Source organism: Procambarus clarkii, chromosome 56 (genome assembly GCF_040958095.1).
Source record: "Procambarus clarkii isolate CNS0578487 chromosome 56, FALCON_Pclarkii_2.0, whole genome shotgun sequence".
Lineage (NCBI taxonomy): Eukaryota > Metazoa > Arthropoda > Malacostraca > Decapoda > Cambaridae > Procambarus > Procambarus clarkii.
In genome coordinates this window covers 20,314,977-20,334,045 of record NC_091205.1, presented here as the reverse complement: position 1 = coordinate 20,334,045, position 19,069 = coordinate 20,314,977, and the positions used below count along the sequence as shown (strand labels likewise).

The 19,069-nt window shown below is 48.7% G+C and overlaps 2 protein-coding genes across 3 annotated transcripts in view; one reads left to right on the top strand and one right to left on the bottom strand.

Moving 5' to 3' along the window:
* Positions 1-19,069, bottom strand: part of LOC138353106 (macrophage mannose receptor 1-like) — a 226,362-nt gene that overhangs the window by 53,418 nt on the left and 153,875 nt on the right. The window lies entirely within an intron of this gene.
* Positions 4,238-10,402, top strand: LOC138353198 (trichohyalin-like). The gene is made up of 3 exons (XM_069306076.1): positions 4,238-4,526; positions 5,798-6,516; positions 9,926-10,402. Exons 1-3 carry the CDS (start codon positions 4,238-4,240, stop codon positions 10,400-10,402), a joined length of 1,485 nt encoding a protein of 494 aa, XP_069162177.1.

Below are 19,069 nucleotides of genomic sequence, written 5' to 3'. Positions count from 1 at the left end.
AATTTCTTTATCGTCCAGCCCTCGCTAGGTGGGTCTACGCACAGGTATATGACCCTTGAACAGTCCTCCCTCGTGTATATGACACTTGAACAGCTCCCCCTTGAGTATATGACACTTGAACAGCTCCCCCCATCGTGTATCTGACACTTGAACAGTCCCCCATCGTGTATCTGACACTTGAACAGCTCCCCCTTGTGTATATGACACTTGAATAGCTCCCCCTTGTGTACCTGACACTTGAACAGCCCCCTCCCTCGTGTACCTGACACTTGAACAGCTCTCCCTCGTGTATCTGACATTTGAACAGCTTCCCCTTGTGTACCTGACACTTGAACAGCCCCCCCTTGTGTATATGACACTTGAACAGCTCCCCCTTGTGTATCTGACACTTGAACAGCTTCCCCTTGTGTCCCTGACACTTGAACAGCTCCCCCTCGTGTATCTGACATTTGAACAGCCCCCTCCCTCGTGTACCTGACACTTGAACAGCTCCCCCTTGTGTATCTGACACTTGAACAGCTTCCCCTTGTGTACCTGACACTTGAACAGCTCCCCCTCGTGTATATGACACTTGAACAGCTCCCCTCGTTTATCTGACACTTGAACAGCCCTCCCACGTGTACCTGACACTTGAACAGCTCCCCCTCGTGTACCTGACACATGAACAGCTCCCCCTCGTGTACCTGACACTTGAACAGCCCCCTCCCTCGTGTACCTGACACATGAACAGCTCCCCCTCGTGTACCTGACACTTGAACAGCTCCCCCTCGTGTACCTGACACTTGAACAGCTCCCCCTCGTGTATCTAACACTTGAACAGCTCCCCCTCGTGTACCTGACACTTGAACAGCCCTCCCACGTGTACCTGACACTTGAACAGCTCCCCCTCGTGTACCTGACACTTGAACAGCTCCCCCTCGTGTATCTAACACTTGAACAGCTCCCCCTCGTGTACCTGACACTTGAACAGCCCTCCCACGTGTACCTGACACTTGAACAGCTCCCCCTCGTGTACCTGACACATGAACAGCTCCCCCTCGTGTACCTGACACTTGAACAGCTCCCCCTCGTGTACCTGACACTTGAACAGCCCCCTCCCTCGTGTACCTGACACTTGAACAGCCCTTCCTCCCTGATCCTAATCAACCACCTAGTTTAAAGCTGCCACACTGACCTTTATCAGTACTCCAGCTCCCACCTCCAGCATGCCATCCCCTTCCATTCGTGACGTATATGGCCACTGCTTCACAGAAATCACTACCATCACCCCCAAGGCTATTTGAATTGAGGCCCGGCTCCCTGGCTTGCTTTGAATGCACTATTGAAACCCAGAGAGCATGAACGTCCTCCAACTTAGACTCCCCCAAAAAATTTAATAATTTGTTTTCCAAGCAAGCGTTCTTATTACGATTGTCAATCACTATCTCACAATTATGAGACAATTATCTTCTATCAAGATAGAAGAGGGACGTGTTATCACAATCGTTTTCTGCTTTGAATGGAAATAAATACACTGGAATGCGATATGTCGATTGCAACAATAATAGCAGAAATTTATACGGTGCCTTGAAGTGGGTAGAATATAGTTGTGTATTAATTGGCTGTTGATTGCTGGTTTTGACTTTTTGATGTGTAGTGCCTCGCTGATGTCGAGCTGCCTGCTATCGCTGTTCCTATCGATGATTTCTGTGTTGTTTGTTAAGCATTACACATCAAAAAGTCAACACCAGCAATCAACAGTCAATTAATGCACAACTATATTCTACCCACTTCAAGGCACCGTATAGGCCAGTAGGCCCTCTGCAGTTACTTCCATTCTCATGTACTTATCTCACCCAAATACCCACCACGTTGGGTGGGTATTGGGTAAGGTGGGTACCCAATACCCACCCATCTCTTAAACGTCTGCTCGTTTAATGAATTAAACGAGCAGACGTAAAACATCATTCAGCACCGCTCCTGTGCCAGGTAAGTTACGGGCTCACCATAGACCGTGCTACTTGGAACTTGTTCCGAGTAGCTGAATCTATAACAACAACAACAACAGACGTAGAAGCAAACTCCATTCATAATTCCAAAAGTACATTTAATAAAAAAAATCGAGACGGGAGTCATTTTGCACTAGACGACCTGCGGCTGGCGAGGCGGGGTCCAAGAGATAAAGCTCGACCATGTAGGCACACACAGTTGAGTACACACAACACGCGCACGCCGGTAAAAAACGAAAATCATAAACAAAAAGGCATGAATGAATTGCAAATCCAATTTAGTGGCAGAGAATCTAAAACGAGGCAGTGGAGCCAACAACGGAACACTAGGAATAGGAACGGAACACTTGGATCCGGAGCAGCACAGTCTGAAACGGAACAGGAAGAGGGGGGGTCAGAAACGGAACCGGAGGGGGCCAGAAACGGAACCGGAGGGGGCCAGAAACGGAACCGGAGGGGGCCAGAAACGGAACAAGAGGGGCCAGAAACGGAACAAGAGGGGCCAGAAACGGAACAAGAGGGGCCAGAAACGGAACAGGATTGGCCAGAAAGGAACAGGATTGGCCAGAAACGAAACCGGAGGGGCCAGAAACGGAACAGGAGGGGGACAGAAACGGAACAGGAGGGGGCCAGAAACGGAACAGGAGGGGGCCAGAAACGGAACAGGAAGGGCCAGAAACGGAACAGGAAGGGCCAGAAACGGAACAGGAGGGGCGTCTGTCATCAACAAAAGTCAAATACTCGTTAATAGATATCACCCCAAACCTCTAACATGTTATTTAATGACTTAAATGCACTTTTCTCACTATACTCGACTGGTGACGTAGGTACTTCGCTCACAAAGTGCTTCGTTCACGTCCGATTCTCGAATCACGGCTCCATAAAACGTCCGATTCTCGAATCACGGCTCCATAAAACGTCCGATTCTCGAATCACGGCTCTCTTAAACGTCCGATTCTCGAATCACGGCTCTCTTAAACGTCCGATTCTCGAATCACGGCTCTCTAAAATGCCTTATATCCGCACGCTGCAAATTCAGTCCGTCCTCATCAACAATGGACTAACTCTCCGTAATATGCAACATTCTATATATGGATGACGAACATTATATACGGACGACTCGCAATTAATGGCGTTCGAACTTTTCTCGGACAGTGTTTCGCTAACGACCTTGTGTTCGAATCGCAAATGGCTGTAAATGCCGCGCACGTAATACATATTGAAATCATTGATTTACAAAATCTCAGAGAACCAGGTAGCAGGAGACAGAGAACGATGAGAAAGAAGCGAAAGAGAAAAAAGCACACATACTGCTGGAATATGAAGGAGCGTAATCTGGGGAGAGAATAGCGAAGAGCAGAAGGAAGAGGAAGGGAAGGAAGGGAGGGGGATAGGGAGGAGTAGGTGGTGGCCAGAGGGGTGACAGGTGGATATAGACAACATGGGAAAGGTGGTATGTGGGAGGTGGGGCCCTGAACGGAAAGGGACAGGTGGGATTTAGACCAGGAAAGAGAGGGACAGTTAGAAGAGGGAAAAACAGGAAGGCAAGGGATATGTAGGTGGTAGAGCCTGGAAGTTAGAAAAAAACAAAACAGGTGGAAGGGGTGATGGTCAGGGAAGAACGAGAGTGGCAGAGAATTATGTAACTATAAGACAACAAAAGTACTGAACTTTACACATATTCATTTGCCTGGTTACGGAACAGGGGGGAGGGGGAAGGAAGGAAGGAATTATCAATGGAAAGCGCCAAGCCATTACGACTATATAGCACTGGGAAGGGGTCAGGATAAGGATTTGAGATGGGACGGGTGGGGGAAAGGAATGGTGCCCCAACCACTTGGACGGTCGGGGATTGAACGCCGACCTGCATGAAGCGAGACCGTCGCTCTACCGTCCAGCCCAAGTGGTTGGGTGGGGGGGGGGGGGGAAGAACGAATGTAATACAAGACACACACAAAGTCACAAACTCAGAATGGAGTTTCCTCCCTAAGCTAAACTTCCCGGATCTTTTTCTTCCCTTCAGGAGAACTTTTGATCTCTTCCACTGGAGTTCCACTTTTAAGACAGTGGCAGTCTTGACGACCGACGGGGGCCTAGCCTCAAGGTTTTTTTATCTGAAGATCAAATTTTCTTCGTGGCTGGCGAATTTAGCTTCAGTGTTTGTCTTTTAGAAGTTGACTTGATGGATGACTTGTCTTACGGCACTATGGGGTCTATGGCTGTTGTGTCTTGCTGTTCTGGGCTCGAAGATGGAAGTTTTTGTCGTAGACTGGGTGACTGGCATGCACCTCACTACTGTAGACTGGGTGACTTGGGTCCGTCTCACTGCTGTAGACTGGGTGACTGGGGTCCGCCTCACTGCTGTAGACTGGGTGACTGGGGTCCGCCTCACTGCTGTAGACTGGGTGACTGGGGTCCGCCTCACTGCTGTAGACTGGGTGACTGGGGTCCGCCTCACTGCTGTAGACTGGGTGACTGGGGTCCGCCTCACTGCTGTAGACTGGGTGACTGGCGAATCTATTATTGATCTGGTGGCAGGTTTGAGTGTCACCGCTGGTTATTACCGGGCTCATTGTCTCCGGTAATTTGACGGGACAGCGAGAGGTGGGATGGTCTCCTCCACGGTGGCGCCTTCCTTCGAGAAGGTCTGGTGCTTGGTCTAACTGGGGCTTGGGAGGTAGGAGACGCTCCCTCACGCCTGAGATTGCTTGAGAACAAGAACTTCTAACTTGTTTTGCGCCCTCTTGGCAGCACTTTTCTTGACTTCAGGGATGGAGAAGATGTAGGTATTGAGCGCCTCTTTCTCTCTCAAGACAAACAAGACGCTGGTATAATATCTAAGAATCTTTCAATGGGAACAAAGATTATCATCACAAATTAATCGAATTCCATTACCTTTTTTGACTGGTCATGTGAAGAATCTTGAGGGAATATTTTGAAAATTTTATGCAAAAGGATTTTCCTGTTCACCAGCTTCCCTTGGCCGCTGAAGCAGGCTTATTTAATCCAAGATTAAGAAACCCAGTCGGGGTGTAATACCTTGCTTGGTGCTGGAATTCCTTGTGTTTACGTGAACTGCGTTGGAATGCACGCAGTCCGCAGGTCGTTCTTTAAGACTGAAGCAGATATTCACTCTACATTTCTAGAGTTTTCAAAATATTGGATTATAATTCTACAATAACTCACAAATCACTTTCATCCTCTGACATTAAGGCTGTGAATGAATACCCAAGAGAAGATATCGTAGTTCATTTGAGATATATACAAGAGTTGTTACATTCTTGTACAGCCACTAGTACGCGTAGGGTTTCGGGCAGGTCCCTGGAATACGATCCCCGCCGCGAAGAATCGTTGTTACAACCAAGTACCCATTTTACTGTTGAGTTAAACAGAGGCTACAGTTAAGGATTTGCGCCCAGTAAATCCTCCCCGGCCAGGATACGAACCCATGACAAAGCGCTCGCGGAACGCCAGGTGAGTGTCTTACCACTACACCACGGAGACTACATTTGCCTTCTCAAGCCAAACCAGAAAAAAACACCGTAGTAATGGTATTAAAAACACACCAAACATCCAAAATCAGAGCATAAATCTTGACTGGAGCAATACACGCATTCAGTAATAAAAAACAAATGCAACATTACCCACTATTCTATATGTTCAGTGCGCGGTCGGGGCGGCCTCGTCCCAGTAGTCTGTGCCCATCAGCCGATAATTAATGAATTAGTTGAGAGAGAATTGGAGGAGACGTCGTGGAGAGAGCGGTCAGGTGGGATTAGCAGACGGGAATGGTACTGGACGATAAACAGGAAGACAGGAGGCACGAGGGCTGAAAGCAGCAAGATTGGAATTAAGGTGCCTGAGAACCAGACAAAGAGACAGAAGAAGAGGGAGACAAGGAGACAGAAGAAGAGGGAGACAAGGAGACAGAAGAAGAGGGAGACAAGGAGACAGAAGAAGAGGGAGACAAGGAGACAGAAGAAGAGGAACAAGACAAGGAGACAGAAGAGGAGGAACCAGACAAGGAGACAAGAAGAGGAGGAACCAGACAAGGAGACAAGAAGAGGAGGAACCAGACAAGGAGACAAGAAGAGGAGGAACCAGACAAGGAGACAAGAGGAGGAACCAGACAAGGAGACAGAAGAGGAGGAACCAGACAAGGAGACAAGAAGAGGAACCAGACAAGGAGACAAGAAGAGGAGGAACCAGACAAGGAGACAAGAGGAGGAACCAGACAAGGAGACAGAAGAGGAGGAACCAGACAAGGAGACAAGAAGAGGAACCAGACAAGGAGACAGGAGAAGAGGAACCAGACAAGGAGACAGGAGAAGAGGAACCAGACAAGGAGACAGGAGAAGAGGAACCAGACAAGGAGACAGAAGAAGAGGAACCAGACAAGGAGACAGGAGAAGAGGAACCAGACAAGGAGACAGAAGAAGAGGGAGACAACGAGACAGATGACAAACTGACAGGATACAAGGACAGAAGAGACAGTAATTATGACGCTGGACACCAGAAATGTAGTACAGTACTACAAGTGTTCAAGATATTAAAAATTATATTAAAAACTCATGTCGAGCTTTCCTTCTGAAGTCAAAATAAAAACATCCATCCATCTTACAAGTTGAAATCGATATGAAATAGATGCAGTAACACCATTCAAATCAAGATGGACAAAATACACCAGCAAAAAATCATTAGTCTCCCATTAAAGAACAAACACGCAGTACACAGCGTGACAGAAAATGGAGAGAGAGGAGCCATAATCTTTTTTTTTTTTTTTTTTTTTTTTTTTTTTGTTAGATATATACAAGAGTTGTTACATTCTTGTACAGCCACTAGTACGCGTAGCGTTTCGGGCAAGTCCTTAATCCTATGGTCCCTGGAATACAATCCCCTGCCGCGAAGAATCGTTTTTTCATCCAAGTACACATTTTACTGTTGCGTTAAACAGAGGCTACAGTTAAGGAATTGCGCCCAGTAAATCCTCCCCGGCCAGGATACGAACCCATGACATAGCGCTCGCGGAACGCCAGGCGAGTGTCTTACCACTACACCACGGAGACTGTTGAATCCTGGTAAACAAAAGTCTTAGCAACCAATATATATTATAAACATCTTGGGATGTTTACATGCAAAAATTACAGGTAAACGTAAAATAAGATTTGTCTGCCTTTTATCCTCTAGCCCAGCCACGACTGTCTTCTTCTTGATATGAATTCAAAATCTTAATTAAAATCCGACATCATATTATCTCATTTCCATTTTCTTATTACTTCCTCTACTTTTTCAATTATATTTTTCCCTGTTCGGTGAGGTCAGGTTCGAGTTACTAATATAACAGATTGTCAAATGATGCTGTGGAGGATATCTTGAGGTTATCTTGAGATGATTTCGGGGCTTTAGTGTCCCCGCGGCCCGGTCCTCGACCAGGCCTCCACCCCCAGGAAGCAGCCCGTGACAGCTGACTAACTCCCAGGTACCTATTTACTGCTAGGTAACAGGGGCATTTAGGGTGAAAGAAACTTTGCCCATTTGTTTCTGCCTCGTGCGGGAATCGAACCCGCGCCACAGAATTACGAGTCCTGCGCGCTATCCACCAGGCTACGAGGCCCCCTCTAATCACTTACCTAAGGTACATGCCCACAGAACTGAGAACATAGTCCAGAACGGACCGAAACGTCGTCGTCCCTTCACTTTCTAGTGTGTGGTTTGGTCCACTGAGAACAGGTGTTCATTTCATCACCTGTATTTAAGACGTTAACTGGGTACCGAGACAAACAGATGACAATACGTCCCCACACAAGCTTCCGAGAATAGACCTACATGCAATAGGGAATTTTCAAGGGGAGAGGTTAGCCCCTATGGACGAGGTTAGCCCCCTATGGACGAGGTTAGCCCCCTATGGACGAGGTTAGCCCCCTATGGACGAGGTTAGCCCCCTATGGACGAGGTTAGCCCCCTATGGACGAGGTTAGCCCCTATGGACGAGGTTAGCCCCCTATGGACCAGGTTAGCTCCCTATGGACGAGGTTAGCCCCCTATGGACGAGGTTAGCCCCCTATGGACGAGGTTAGCCCCCTATGGACGAGGTTAGCCCCCTATGGACGAGGTTAGCCCCCTATGGACGAGGTTAGCCCCCTATGGACGAGGTTAGCCCCTATGGACGAGGTTAGCCCCCTATGGACCAGGTTAGCCCCCTATGGACGAGGTTAGCCCCCTATGGACGAGGTTAGCCCCCTATGGACGAGGTTAGCCCCCTATGGACGAGGTTAGCCCCCTATGGACGAGGTTAGCCCCCTATGGACGAGGTTAGACCCACAGAGACAATAGGAACAATTTCCCAGGCCCCCCAGATACCCAGATACAACAACAGGTGAAAGAGGGAACTACAGAAATAGCCACCGGACGAACATCTTCCAGGAGCGGTACGAGGAAGAGGTCGCTCCAGATTTTAAGGTCTAACTCTAAAGCTCTAAACAACAGAGATCCCTCTAGACGGAGAGCAACAACGTACACAACAGAGCCCCCGTCTAGAAGACAGTGAGCAACGCGCAGGAACAATCAAAATGACTTTGAACATTTTGGAGGAATAGGAACATCTTGGAGGCGCTGCGGCGAGGAGCCTGGGAATCCGTTTGTGAGAACTCTCTGGGGGAATGGTTGGGCAATACATAGGAGAACACCCTTACTTGACACCACCTCCAGTCAGGTCCCGGTGAACACACTCCCCCCCCCCCAGCCTGGCCCTAGTGAACACACTCCTCCCAGCGAGGCCCTAGTGAACACACTCCCCCCAGCGAGGCCCTAGTGAACACACTCCCCCAGCGAGGCCCTAGTGAACACACTCCCCCCAGCGAGGCCCTAGTGAACACACTCCCCCAGCGAGGCCCTAGTGAACACACTCCCCCCAGCCAGGCCCTAGTGAACACACTCCCCCAGCCAGGCCCTAGTGAACACACTCCCCCAGCCAGGCCCTAGTGAACACACTCCCCCAGCCAGGCCCTAGTGAACACACTCCCCCAGCGAGGCCCTAGTGAACACACCCCCAGTGAGGCCATAGTGAACACACTCCCCCCCAGCCTGGCCCTAGTGAACACACTCCCCCCAGCCAGACCCTAGTGAACACACTCCCCCCAGCCAGGCCCTAGTGAACACACTCCCCCAGCCAGACCCTAGTGAACACACTCCCCCCCAGCGAGGCCCTAGTGAACACACTCCCCCCAGCGAGGCCCTAGTGAACACACTCCCCCCAGCGAGGCCCTAGTGAACACACACCCCCAGCGAGGTCCTAGTGAACACACTCCCCCCAGCCAGGCCCTAGTGAACACACTCCCCCCAGCGAGGCCCTAGTGAACACACTCCCCCCAGCGAGGCCCTAGTGAACACACTCCCCCCAGCGAGGCCCTAGTGAACACACTCCCCCCAGCGAGGCCCTAGTGAACACTGCCCCCCCCCCCAGCGAGGCCCTAGTGAACACACTCCCCCCAGCCAGACTACATCCCATTCACTCATCACTTGTTTACTCCCCTACATTTATTATGCACCCCATACCCAGCCTGAGAGCAAGAGAGGAAAAGGTTCGAGGTACATAATGGACTTAGGAACTGGGGGACCTCAACATTCTTTTAGATAAGTAGGGTAGAATATTATTCCATACAACTCTATGGGTTTCTGGCTTAAGGTATAATGTAGGGTGAATGCAGAGGTAGAGTCTTGTGAGGTCCACAGAGGAAACAAAAGGGCTGGAACAAGGGATCACTCAAGGGAATTATCGTTAAAAACTTCTTACGTACAATTCCCGAAGGTTAGTGTAGCGTAATGCTCTTGCTGGGCCGAGATCAATCACATACGATGGTCACATGTCCAAAGTTTCTTGACCGGCTCGAGGTAACTGCGTCCAACTTCTCATATTCAGCGTTCTTTGGGCATGGTAGTGGCGACGTCTGGAGCAGCAGCAGCGACGTCTGGAGCAGCAGCGACGTCTGAAGCAGCAGCGACGTCTGGAGCAGCAGCGACGTTTGGAGCAGCAGCGACGTTTGGAGCAGCAGCGACGTCTGGAGGAGCAGCGACGTCTGGATATGCAGCGACGTCTGGAGCAGCAGCGACGTCTGAAGCAGCAGCGACGTCTGGAGCAGCAGCAACGTCTGGAGCAGCAGCGACGTCTGAAGCAGCAGCGACGTCTGGAGCAGCAGCGACGTCTGAAGCAGCAGCGACGTCTGGAGCAGCAGCAGCGACGTCTGGATATGCAGCGACGTCTGAAGCAGCAGCGACGTCTGGAGCAGCAGCGACGTCTGGAGGAGCAGCGACGTCTGGAGCAGCAGCGACGTCTGGAGGAGCAGCGACGTCTGGAGCAGCACAGTCGCAGCAGGGGGCATCACCGCCCTCCTACTTGTACTTCGCCGAGGCGCTAATTTGTGTTTTCCGTTTACCAATCCACATTAGCCTGAAGCTGAAGTGGTCGGCTCGCAGCTGAATGGTCCCTGGTTCGATTCCCAGGATGACGTTCCCGGTGGCGGTTGTGGTGCTCCCTGGCGGCGGCGGCGGCGGCGGCTGTGGCGCCTTAAAGTTCTGAATTAAGATAAGGCACAGTCCGTAGCCTTCCTCTAGGGGGGTGTTGAAGACTGGTAATTCCGAAAATAAACCTCTTGGTGTCAGCTGCAGACGCTCTCGACTCCGGGCCCTCATAAAAGGTGTTTACGCCTGAGTAGTGAGTTAATGAGATGGTGCAAAGCATTTACCATACCGGAACTTTATTAAGCTGCTGTCTCTGACTTACCTTGAGGTGCTTCCGGGGCTTAGTGTCCCCGCGGCCCAGTCGTCGACCAGGCCTCCTCTTTAAGACTTAGAGGGACCATCCCTGGAAACACAAACCGAAACTGTCTCTAGTTTCCGCTTGTTACCACTTGTAATAAAGTTGTTACATCTTGGCTTAACGTGTTTATGACGTATTAGAACGTTGTTACAACTTGCTATATTGGTTGTTATAATTGGTTAGGAGGTGTTAAAACGTGTTCGAACGTTGTACCAACGTTGTAGTTTCGGTGTGTGTTTGGCGGGATTGCGCATCAGCACTTCTCTTTTAGCTGAGGCAATTCCGATATATTCCAGGACCGGGAAGCTCAGAGGAAGCGGGGGGATTTTTTCTCTCTGTGAGTTGTCCTCTACAGCGGAATGTAAGCAGCTAAATGCAATATGTCTGGAATCAAAGCTACATGTTTTCTCCTTGTGTTTCCGGCTTTGTGAGGGATTCTATTGGCAGCTCTCTCGATAAAGCTAAACAAAAATCTTGTATAAAGAGTGTGAGTGTGTGTGTACGCGCCTGTTTTATCTGCATGGTCGACCTTAAGCTCTTGGGGCCAGATTCACGAAAGCACTTACGAACCTATACATCTTTTCTCAATCTTTGGCGGTTTGTTTCCTATTATTAAACAGTTAATGAGTTCCGAAGCACCAGGAGGCTGTTTATAACAATAACAACAGTTCAGTGGGAAGTTTTCATGCTTGTAAACTGTTTAATAAATGTAACCAAAGCCGTCAAAGATTGAGGAAAGATGTACACGTTCGTAAGTGCTTTCGTGAATCTGGCCGTTGGACTCCAGCCTTTCCATCTGCCGGTTGACTAAAGCAATGGCTGCCTGATCTTCTATTATATCTACTTTCGAAATTCTGAGGGGGGGGGCCTCGGGGGGGCCCAGGTCACCCCCCTCGGGGGGCCCAAGACACCCCCCTCGGGGGGCCCAGGACACCCCCCTCGGGGGGCCCAAGACACCCCCCCTCGTGGGGCCCAAGACACCACCCTCGGGGGACCAAAAATAAACAAAACTTCTCCCAGCAGGGGCCCAGCAGAGGCCCAGCAGGGGCCCAGCAGAGGCCCAGCAGGGGCCCAGCAGATCCTGGCGGAAATACACCGCCTCAAGGCGGTAAAAGAAATCCTAAATTTAATAACTCGTTGTTGACAGGCAGAGCTGTCAAGGGAATAGGATTTGGGAAGAAGTTGAATATCATACATTAGCATATTGTGCATATTTAGACACTGGTTAGGTTAGCTGTTTAGGGTTCTGTTGGCGATTATTTATATTTGCAGTACGTGGGGGTTAAGCATTTACAGCGTTGGGGGTTCGAACAGAGGTAGCCAGCACAGCAGTTAAGAGAAATGTTCGAACGTCATCAGTCGCGAATCGTGTGTAAACCATTTTTTATTTACAGACAAGAGGAGTTGTGGCGAGTGGATTATCGAGCAATTGGTCCTGGTTTACGAGGGCGGGCAGGGTGCCACAACTGATGATTTTCATATATTTTGAAAACATCTCTTCACTCACGTGTTTTGCTTGAAGAACACCTGTCTACACTACACAACACCTGTCTAATTGTTCCACCCACTTTGTGAAAACACATAATTGGCAATTGAACTTTAAACACCTAAAGCAAACCATAGACTAATTATACTCGAAATTTTAATACCAGTAATGCTATGTATATGAAAGAAAAATCATTCAGTATGTATAATTGACAATTCTGAACAAATCGTTGATTCTGAACGAAACTACCAGTTCTGAACGGTGTTCATCCCTTCCTCCCTCATGGTGGTTGACGCTGAAGCAAGAGTGAAGCAAGGGTGAAGCAAGGGTGAAGCAGGGGTCAAGCAAGGGTGAAGCAAGGGTGAAGCAAGGGTGAAGCAAGGGTGAAGCAGGGCTGAAGCAGGGGTGAAGCAAGGCTGAAGCAGGGGTGAAGCAAGGGTGAAGCAAGGCTGAAGCAGGGGTGAAGCAAGGGTGAAGCAAGGCTGAAGCAAGGGTGAAGCAAGGCTGAAGCAGGGGTGAAGCAAGGCTGAAGCAGGGGTGAAGCAAGGGTGAAGCAAGGCTGAAGCAGGGGTGAAGCAAGGGTGAAGCAAGGCTGAAGCAGGGGTGAAGCAAGGGTGAAGCAAGGCTGAAGCAGGGGTGAAGCAAGGGGTGAAGCAACCGGAGAAGTACATACGAAACTTCCACACATCCGCGAAGTATTTGAATAATTTGGTTAAAGTCGTCCTGGATATTGAAAGATGGTGATGGAGGCGGCCCATCCCTTCCATCCCTCCTATCCCTCCCTCCTGCCTGCCTGCCTGCCTATCCCTCCCTCTTGCTTGCTTGCTTGCTTGCCTGCACGCCTGCCTGCACGCCTGCCTGCCTGCCTCTAGCCTGCCTGCCTCTAGCCTGCCTGCCTCTAGCCTGCCCGCCTGCCTGCCTGCCTGCCTGCCTGCCTGCCTGCCTGCCTGCCTGCCTGCCTCCCTCCTGCCTGCCTCCTTGCCTGCCTCCCTCCCTCCCTGCCTGCCTGCCTGCCTGCCTCCCTCCTGCCTGCCTGCCTGCCCGCCTGCCTCTAGCCTGCCTGCCTCTAGCCTGCCTGCCCGCCTGCCTCTAGCCTGCCTGCCTGCCTGCCTGCCTGCCTGCCTGCCTGCCGACAATTTTGACACACAAGCTTAATGTAGGAGTTTGTATGCAAGTCACTTCGCTGCAAATCGCGCTCTTTCTCTGAGGCTTTCTGGTGAAAATGGCCTCCTAACTTATTCAAGAACAGTCTCTATCACCAACGACCCGACTTCTTCTTGTTGCTGCTGTTTAAGATCCAGCTACTGGGAACAAAAGTTGCAAGTAGCACGGGCTATGGCGAGCCCGTAGTGGACTTACCTGGCACAGGAGCGGCCGGGGGCTGTAACTGTCGACATGGCGATCGATTGATTGATGAAGATTAAGCCACCCAAGAGGTGGCACGGGCATGAATAGCCCGTAAGACTACTTAATGTGTCATTATCTCCTTATATAAAAGTACGACACCATACACACTAGGGCGCGGGGAGGGGGGGGATGGATTGATGGGGGCAGGACGAGGAGAAGCGAGAAAGTGGGGGGGGGGGAAGGGCACCCGGGCACCGCCGGATTCCCCCTCCTAGTTTTGTTTACGATCGAGTCTGAATCGAATCGAGCTATTAGCTCTTGGACCCCGCCTTTCAAACCAATCTACCATTCCATCCAGCGGTCAACCCCAAAGACACATTCATCCATTTTTAACATGCTGTTCATTCAAAACAGGATTTTTTTCTCATGTATAATTTATTATTGTTATGTATTAGCATACTGTGCATATTTAGGCATCTTCTTGAGGTTATCTTGAGATGATTTCGGGGCTTTAGTGTCCCCGCGGCCCGGTCCTAGACCAGGCCTCCACCCCCAGGAAGCAGCCCGTGACAGCTGACTTAACTCCCAGGTACCTATTTACTGCTAGGTAACAGGGGCATTCAGGGTGAAAGAAACTTTGCCCATTTGCTTCTGCCTCGTGCGGGAATTGGTTAGGTTAGGTGTTTAGGTTAGGTGTTTAGGTTAGGTTAGGTTAGATTAGGTTAGGTTAGGTTAGGTGTTCAGGCTCTGTTGGCTTCTATTTGTACTTTAGGTACGTAGGTGAAGCATTTACAGGGGTGAGTGGTCCGAACAAAAGTCGTCAGCGAAGCATTTTTTCGAGAAGTGTTCGGACGTCATCTGTTGTACGTCGTGTTTAACCGGTTTTCATTCATTAACAGAGGGTTTGGCGGGTGCATGGAATGGAGTTTAGTCTTGGTTTATGAGGACGGGCCGAGTCCTAAGAGCCCGGATTAGATTCCCGACCGAGGCTGAGACAAATGGACAGTTTCTCCCTGTTCATCTTTTTAAACTTTCTTTTTAATTACTTTTCCGCTTCTGTTCTATCCCTTCACATCATTCTGTTGCCATGTCCTCTGTTTAACTTCGTGTCCTGGACCCGCCGTCTCACCCCCTTCCCCATCCTCCCCGCGGACACACACACACACACACACACACACACACACACACACACACACACACACACACACACACACACATACACACACACACATACACACACTGCGCGCGCACACACACACGCACACAGGCACACACACACACAGATCAGAGATATTAGAAAGAACTTTTTTAGTGTCAGAGTGGTTGACAAATGGAATGCATTAGGAAGTGATGTGGTGGAGGCTGACTCCATACACAGTTTCAAGTGTAGATATGATAAGAGCCCAATAGGCTCAGGAACCTGTACATCTGTTCATTGACGGTTGAGAGGCGGGACCAAAGAGCCAGAGCTCAACCCCCGCAAACACAACTAGGTGAGTACGCACACACACACACACAGAACTACTGAAGGTCTTGGCCTCCACAAGTTAGGGAGGCCAAGACCGTCAGTAGTTTCAAAGCGTTATATGACAAAGAGTGCTGGGAAGACGGGACACCACGAGCGTAGCTCTCATCCTGTAACTACACTTAGGTAATTACACACACACACCTGTACTCATCTTGAGGTTATCTTGAGATGATTTCGGGGCTTTAGTGTCCCCGCGGCCCGGTCCTCGACCAGGCCTCCACCCCCAGGAAGCAGCCCGTGACAGCTGGCTAATACCCAGGTACCTATTTACTGCTAGGTAACAGGGGCATAGGGTGAAAGAAACTCTAACCATTGTTTCTCGCCGGCGCCTGGGATTGAACCCAGGACCACAGGATCACAAGTCCAGCGTGCTGTCCGCTCGGCCGACCGGCTTATTACAACATTTCTCGCATCACTTGGTGAAACAACAGAGCTTGAAAACAAGAACAATTACAAACATGCTGATATATTCGAGTCTTTAAAACCAGGAATGGCAAAGGTTCCGTTTATTGACATTCTGTTAAAAATAAAGCGAGAAAGTGAACAAAAATAGAACAACTAGCCTAACTTTACGTTAACTTATAGAATTGGGGACAATTTTGACAAGTGTTCTGGGGTCAGATTCACGAAGCAGTTACGCAAGTACTTACGAACGTGTACATCTTTCCTCAATCTTTGACGGCTTTGGTTACATATATTAAACAGTTTACAAGCATTACAACTTCAGAATCAACTGTTGTTATTTTTATAAACAGCCTCCTGGTGCTTCGGAGCTCATTAACTGTTTAATAATTGTAAACAGAGCCGCCAAAGTTTGTGAAAAGATGTTCAGGTTCGTAAGTGCTTGCGTAACTGCTTCGTGAATCTGGCCCCTGGTCAGCATTTTATTTGTCTCTGGTAAAACATGTTTTCCTTTTGTGATTTTTTTTGGTACAGAAACTTAATATATACTGTATTGAATATCTGCTGTGGACAAACTCAAGATTAGATGCTATTACGATAGGTTAATTTAGTACATATACAATTTAGACAATTTGTATATTATTTTGATTAATAAAATGACAGTTAACCTTTTTTGTTTCTAATATTTATTTTATATGGCTGAAACGTTTGTTTGTTTGTTGATCTTATCAGATCTCTTTTGTCAACAAAAAAACAGATGACTTATTTTTTTCATAGTTTCGGGTGATATTAAGGTATTTTATAAATATACCCGTAAGGTATGTAGTAGAGGGTATTGAAGATGGGTATATATATCCATCTTCATACCCAGGGTGGGTATATACCCACCCTGGAGGGTATATACCCACCCTGGAGGGTATATACCCACCCTGGAGGGTATATACCCACCCTGGAGGGTATATACCCACCCTGGAGGGTACATTCCCTCCAGGGTATTGAAGATGTGGCCATACTAGAGCCTTGTCTAAGTGTGGCTGTCTCTAGTGATTAGAGACAGTCATACACAAGCCACTAGAGTCTTTAGAGTCTATAGTAAGTGATGAGGCTATCGTCTCAAGCCTCGTCACGTTTCGCTTTGTTTATTCTGGCATTTAAGTGAATTTGTAGGCAGGGGAGGAGTCACAATAACGTGGCTATAGTATATTGACCAGACCACACACTAGCTGAAGGGACGACGACGTTTCGGTCCGTACTGGACCATTCTCAAGTCGATTGTGACAGGTTTCACGCTTTTGTCAAAAGCTTTTGAAATATATTTGAGCATTATATCTTGAGGTTATCTTGAGATGATTTCGGGGCTTTTAGTGTCCCTGCGGCCCGGTCCTCGACCAGGCCTCCACCCCCAGGAAGCAGCCCGTGACAGCTGACTAACACCCAGGTACCTATTTACTGCTAGGTAACAGAGGCATAGGGTGAAAGAAACTCTGCCCATTGTTTCTCGCCGGCCCCCGGGATCGAACCCGGGACCACAGGATCACAAGTCCCGCGTGCTGTCCGCTCGGCTGACCGACAGTATTTTTTTCGCTATGTCATTGCCTATATTCTCATATATCAGGATTGTAGTTGCATGAACACCTTTATTGTTTCTGAATTTTTCGCACGGGATATTAAAAGGTGAAGAGACATTGGAGAAACAAAGTGATATATTCACTTACAAATTTATATATATATACACTGAAAGCTTTATCTTGTCTTCGACTATGTAAAGGTTTTAAGTACACTTGCAGGTTATGTAGTCAGTAAGCGTTTGTTAGTGGCGTTAATATCCCTCAAGTGGGGCCCCCCAACCACTTGGGCTGGACGGTTGAGCGATCGGTCTCGCTTCATGCAGGTCGGCGTTCAATCCCCGATCGTCCACAAGTGGTTGGGCACCATTCCTCCCCTCCCCCTTACGTCCCATCTCAAATCCTTCTCCTGACCCCTTCCTAGTGCCATATAGTCGTAATAGCTTTACGCTTGGCCCCGCTCCTGTGCCAGATATGCCCATTTCAGGGCTCACCATAGCCCGTGCTACTTGGAACTTTTTGTTCCCAGTAGCTGAATCTATAACATTGGCGCTTCCTCCTGATAGTTCCATTCCCTCGAGTGGGGCGATAGACCTTTACTCAATACCAAACAATGATACAGCTTAACGTAGCTTGCAGGTGGGCGGAGTAGAACAAACTACCTAACCCGTTCTCGCACTTTCTTACAGTCAATATTGACTTATTAAATACGTGCATATGTGACATACTTAACATACTAGTTTACCTTGAAAAGCTTCATAGAAAACACCGACCTTACCTAACCTTCTTAGTAAGTTAAGATAAGCATCTTATTGCTTCGTAATTACAATTATTACTTAATCTATACCTATAATAGGTTAAGTAATAATTGTAATTACGAAGCAATAAGATGCTTATCTTAACATACTAAGACGGTTAGGTAAGGTCGGTGTTTTCTATGAAGCTTTTCAAGGTAAACTAGTATGTTAAGTATGTCACATATGCACGTATTTAATAAGTCAATATTGACTATACGAAAGTGCGAGAACGGGTTGAACTACCCGAATACCCGGCGGTGCTCGGGGTCTTCTCTATTATCGATTCTCTCTCTCAATTTCTCCTTGAAATTCTGTGGCTGTCTGTGGCGTGCTGCCTCAGTAATCATCTTGAGGTTATCTTGAGTTGATTTCGGGGCTTTAGTGTCCCCGCGGCCCGGTCCTTGACCAGGCCTCGACCCCCATGGAAGCAGCCCGTGACAGCTGACTAACACCCAGGTACCTATTTACTGCTAGGTAACAGGGGCATTCAGGGTGAAAGAAACTTTGCCCATTTGTTTCTGCTTCGTGCGGGAATCGAACCCGCGCCACCGAATTACGAGTCCTGCGCCCTATCCACCAGGCTACGAGGCCCATCATGTGTGTTATAACTGCCCAAAATACAGAAATGTCGAGCGATAACATTATAATGAACAGAATACAATTATGGGGGGGGGGAGCCATTATTTTTATGGCAATTACAAATTATTACTATTAAATGATAGTACAAATGGCCGCAGTTATGAAGTCCCAATTGCGATTAAAATGCAACAAACTCTAATTTTATTCTATATTTTCCTGAATAGAAACATTAGATTTGTTACTTAGTCTTGTTTCTCTTCAACTCGGCCGAGCGGACAGCACACGGGGCTTGTGATCCAGTGGTCCCGGGTTCCATCCCAGGCGCCGGCGAGAAACAATGGGCAGAGTTTCTTTCACCCTATGCCCCTGTTACCTAGCAGTAAAATAGGTACCTGGGTGTTAATCAGCTGTCACGGGCTGCTTCCTGGGGGTGGAGGCCTGGTCGAGGACCGGGCCGCGGGGACACTAAAGCCCCGAAATCATCTCAAGATAACCTCAAGATAAGGAGTCACAGATTGAGGAAAGAAGTACACGTTCGTTAGTACTTTCGTAACTGCTTCGT

What these genes read in the sequence shown, in the direction of transcription:
- LOC138353198 (XM_069306076.1), top strand. Translation starts at nt 4,238, where the DNA reads ATGGAAGTTTTTGTCGTAGACTGGGTGACTGGCATGCACCTCACTACT. An exon ending in TATTATTGATCTGGTGGCAG is followed by an intron (nt 4,527 to 5,797) that starts GTTTGAGTGTCA and finishes GACGATAAACAG; the next exon opens with GAAGACAGGAGGCACGAGGG. An exon ending in GACACCAGAAATGTAGTACA is followed by an intron (nt 6,517 to 9,925) that starts GTACTACAAGTG and finishes TGGGCATGGTAG; the next exon opens with TGGCGACGTCTGGAGCAGCA.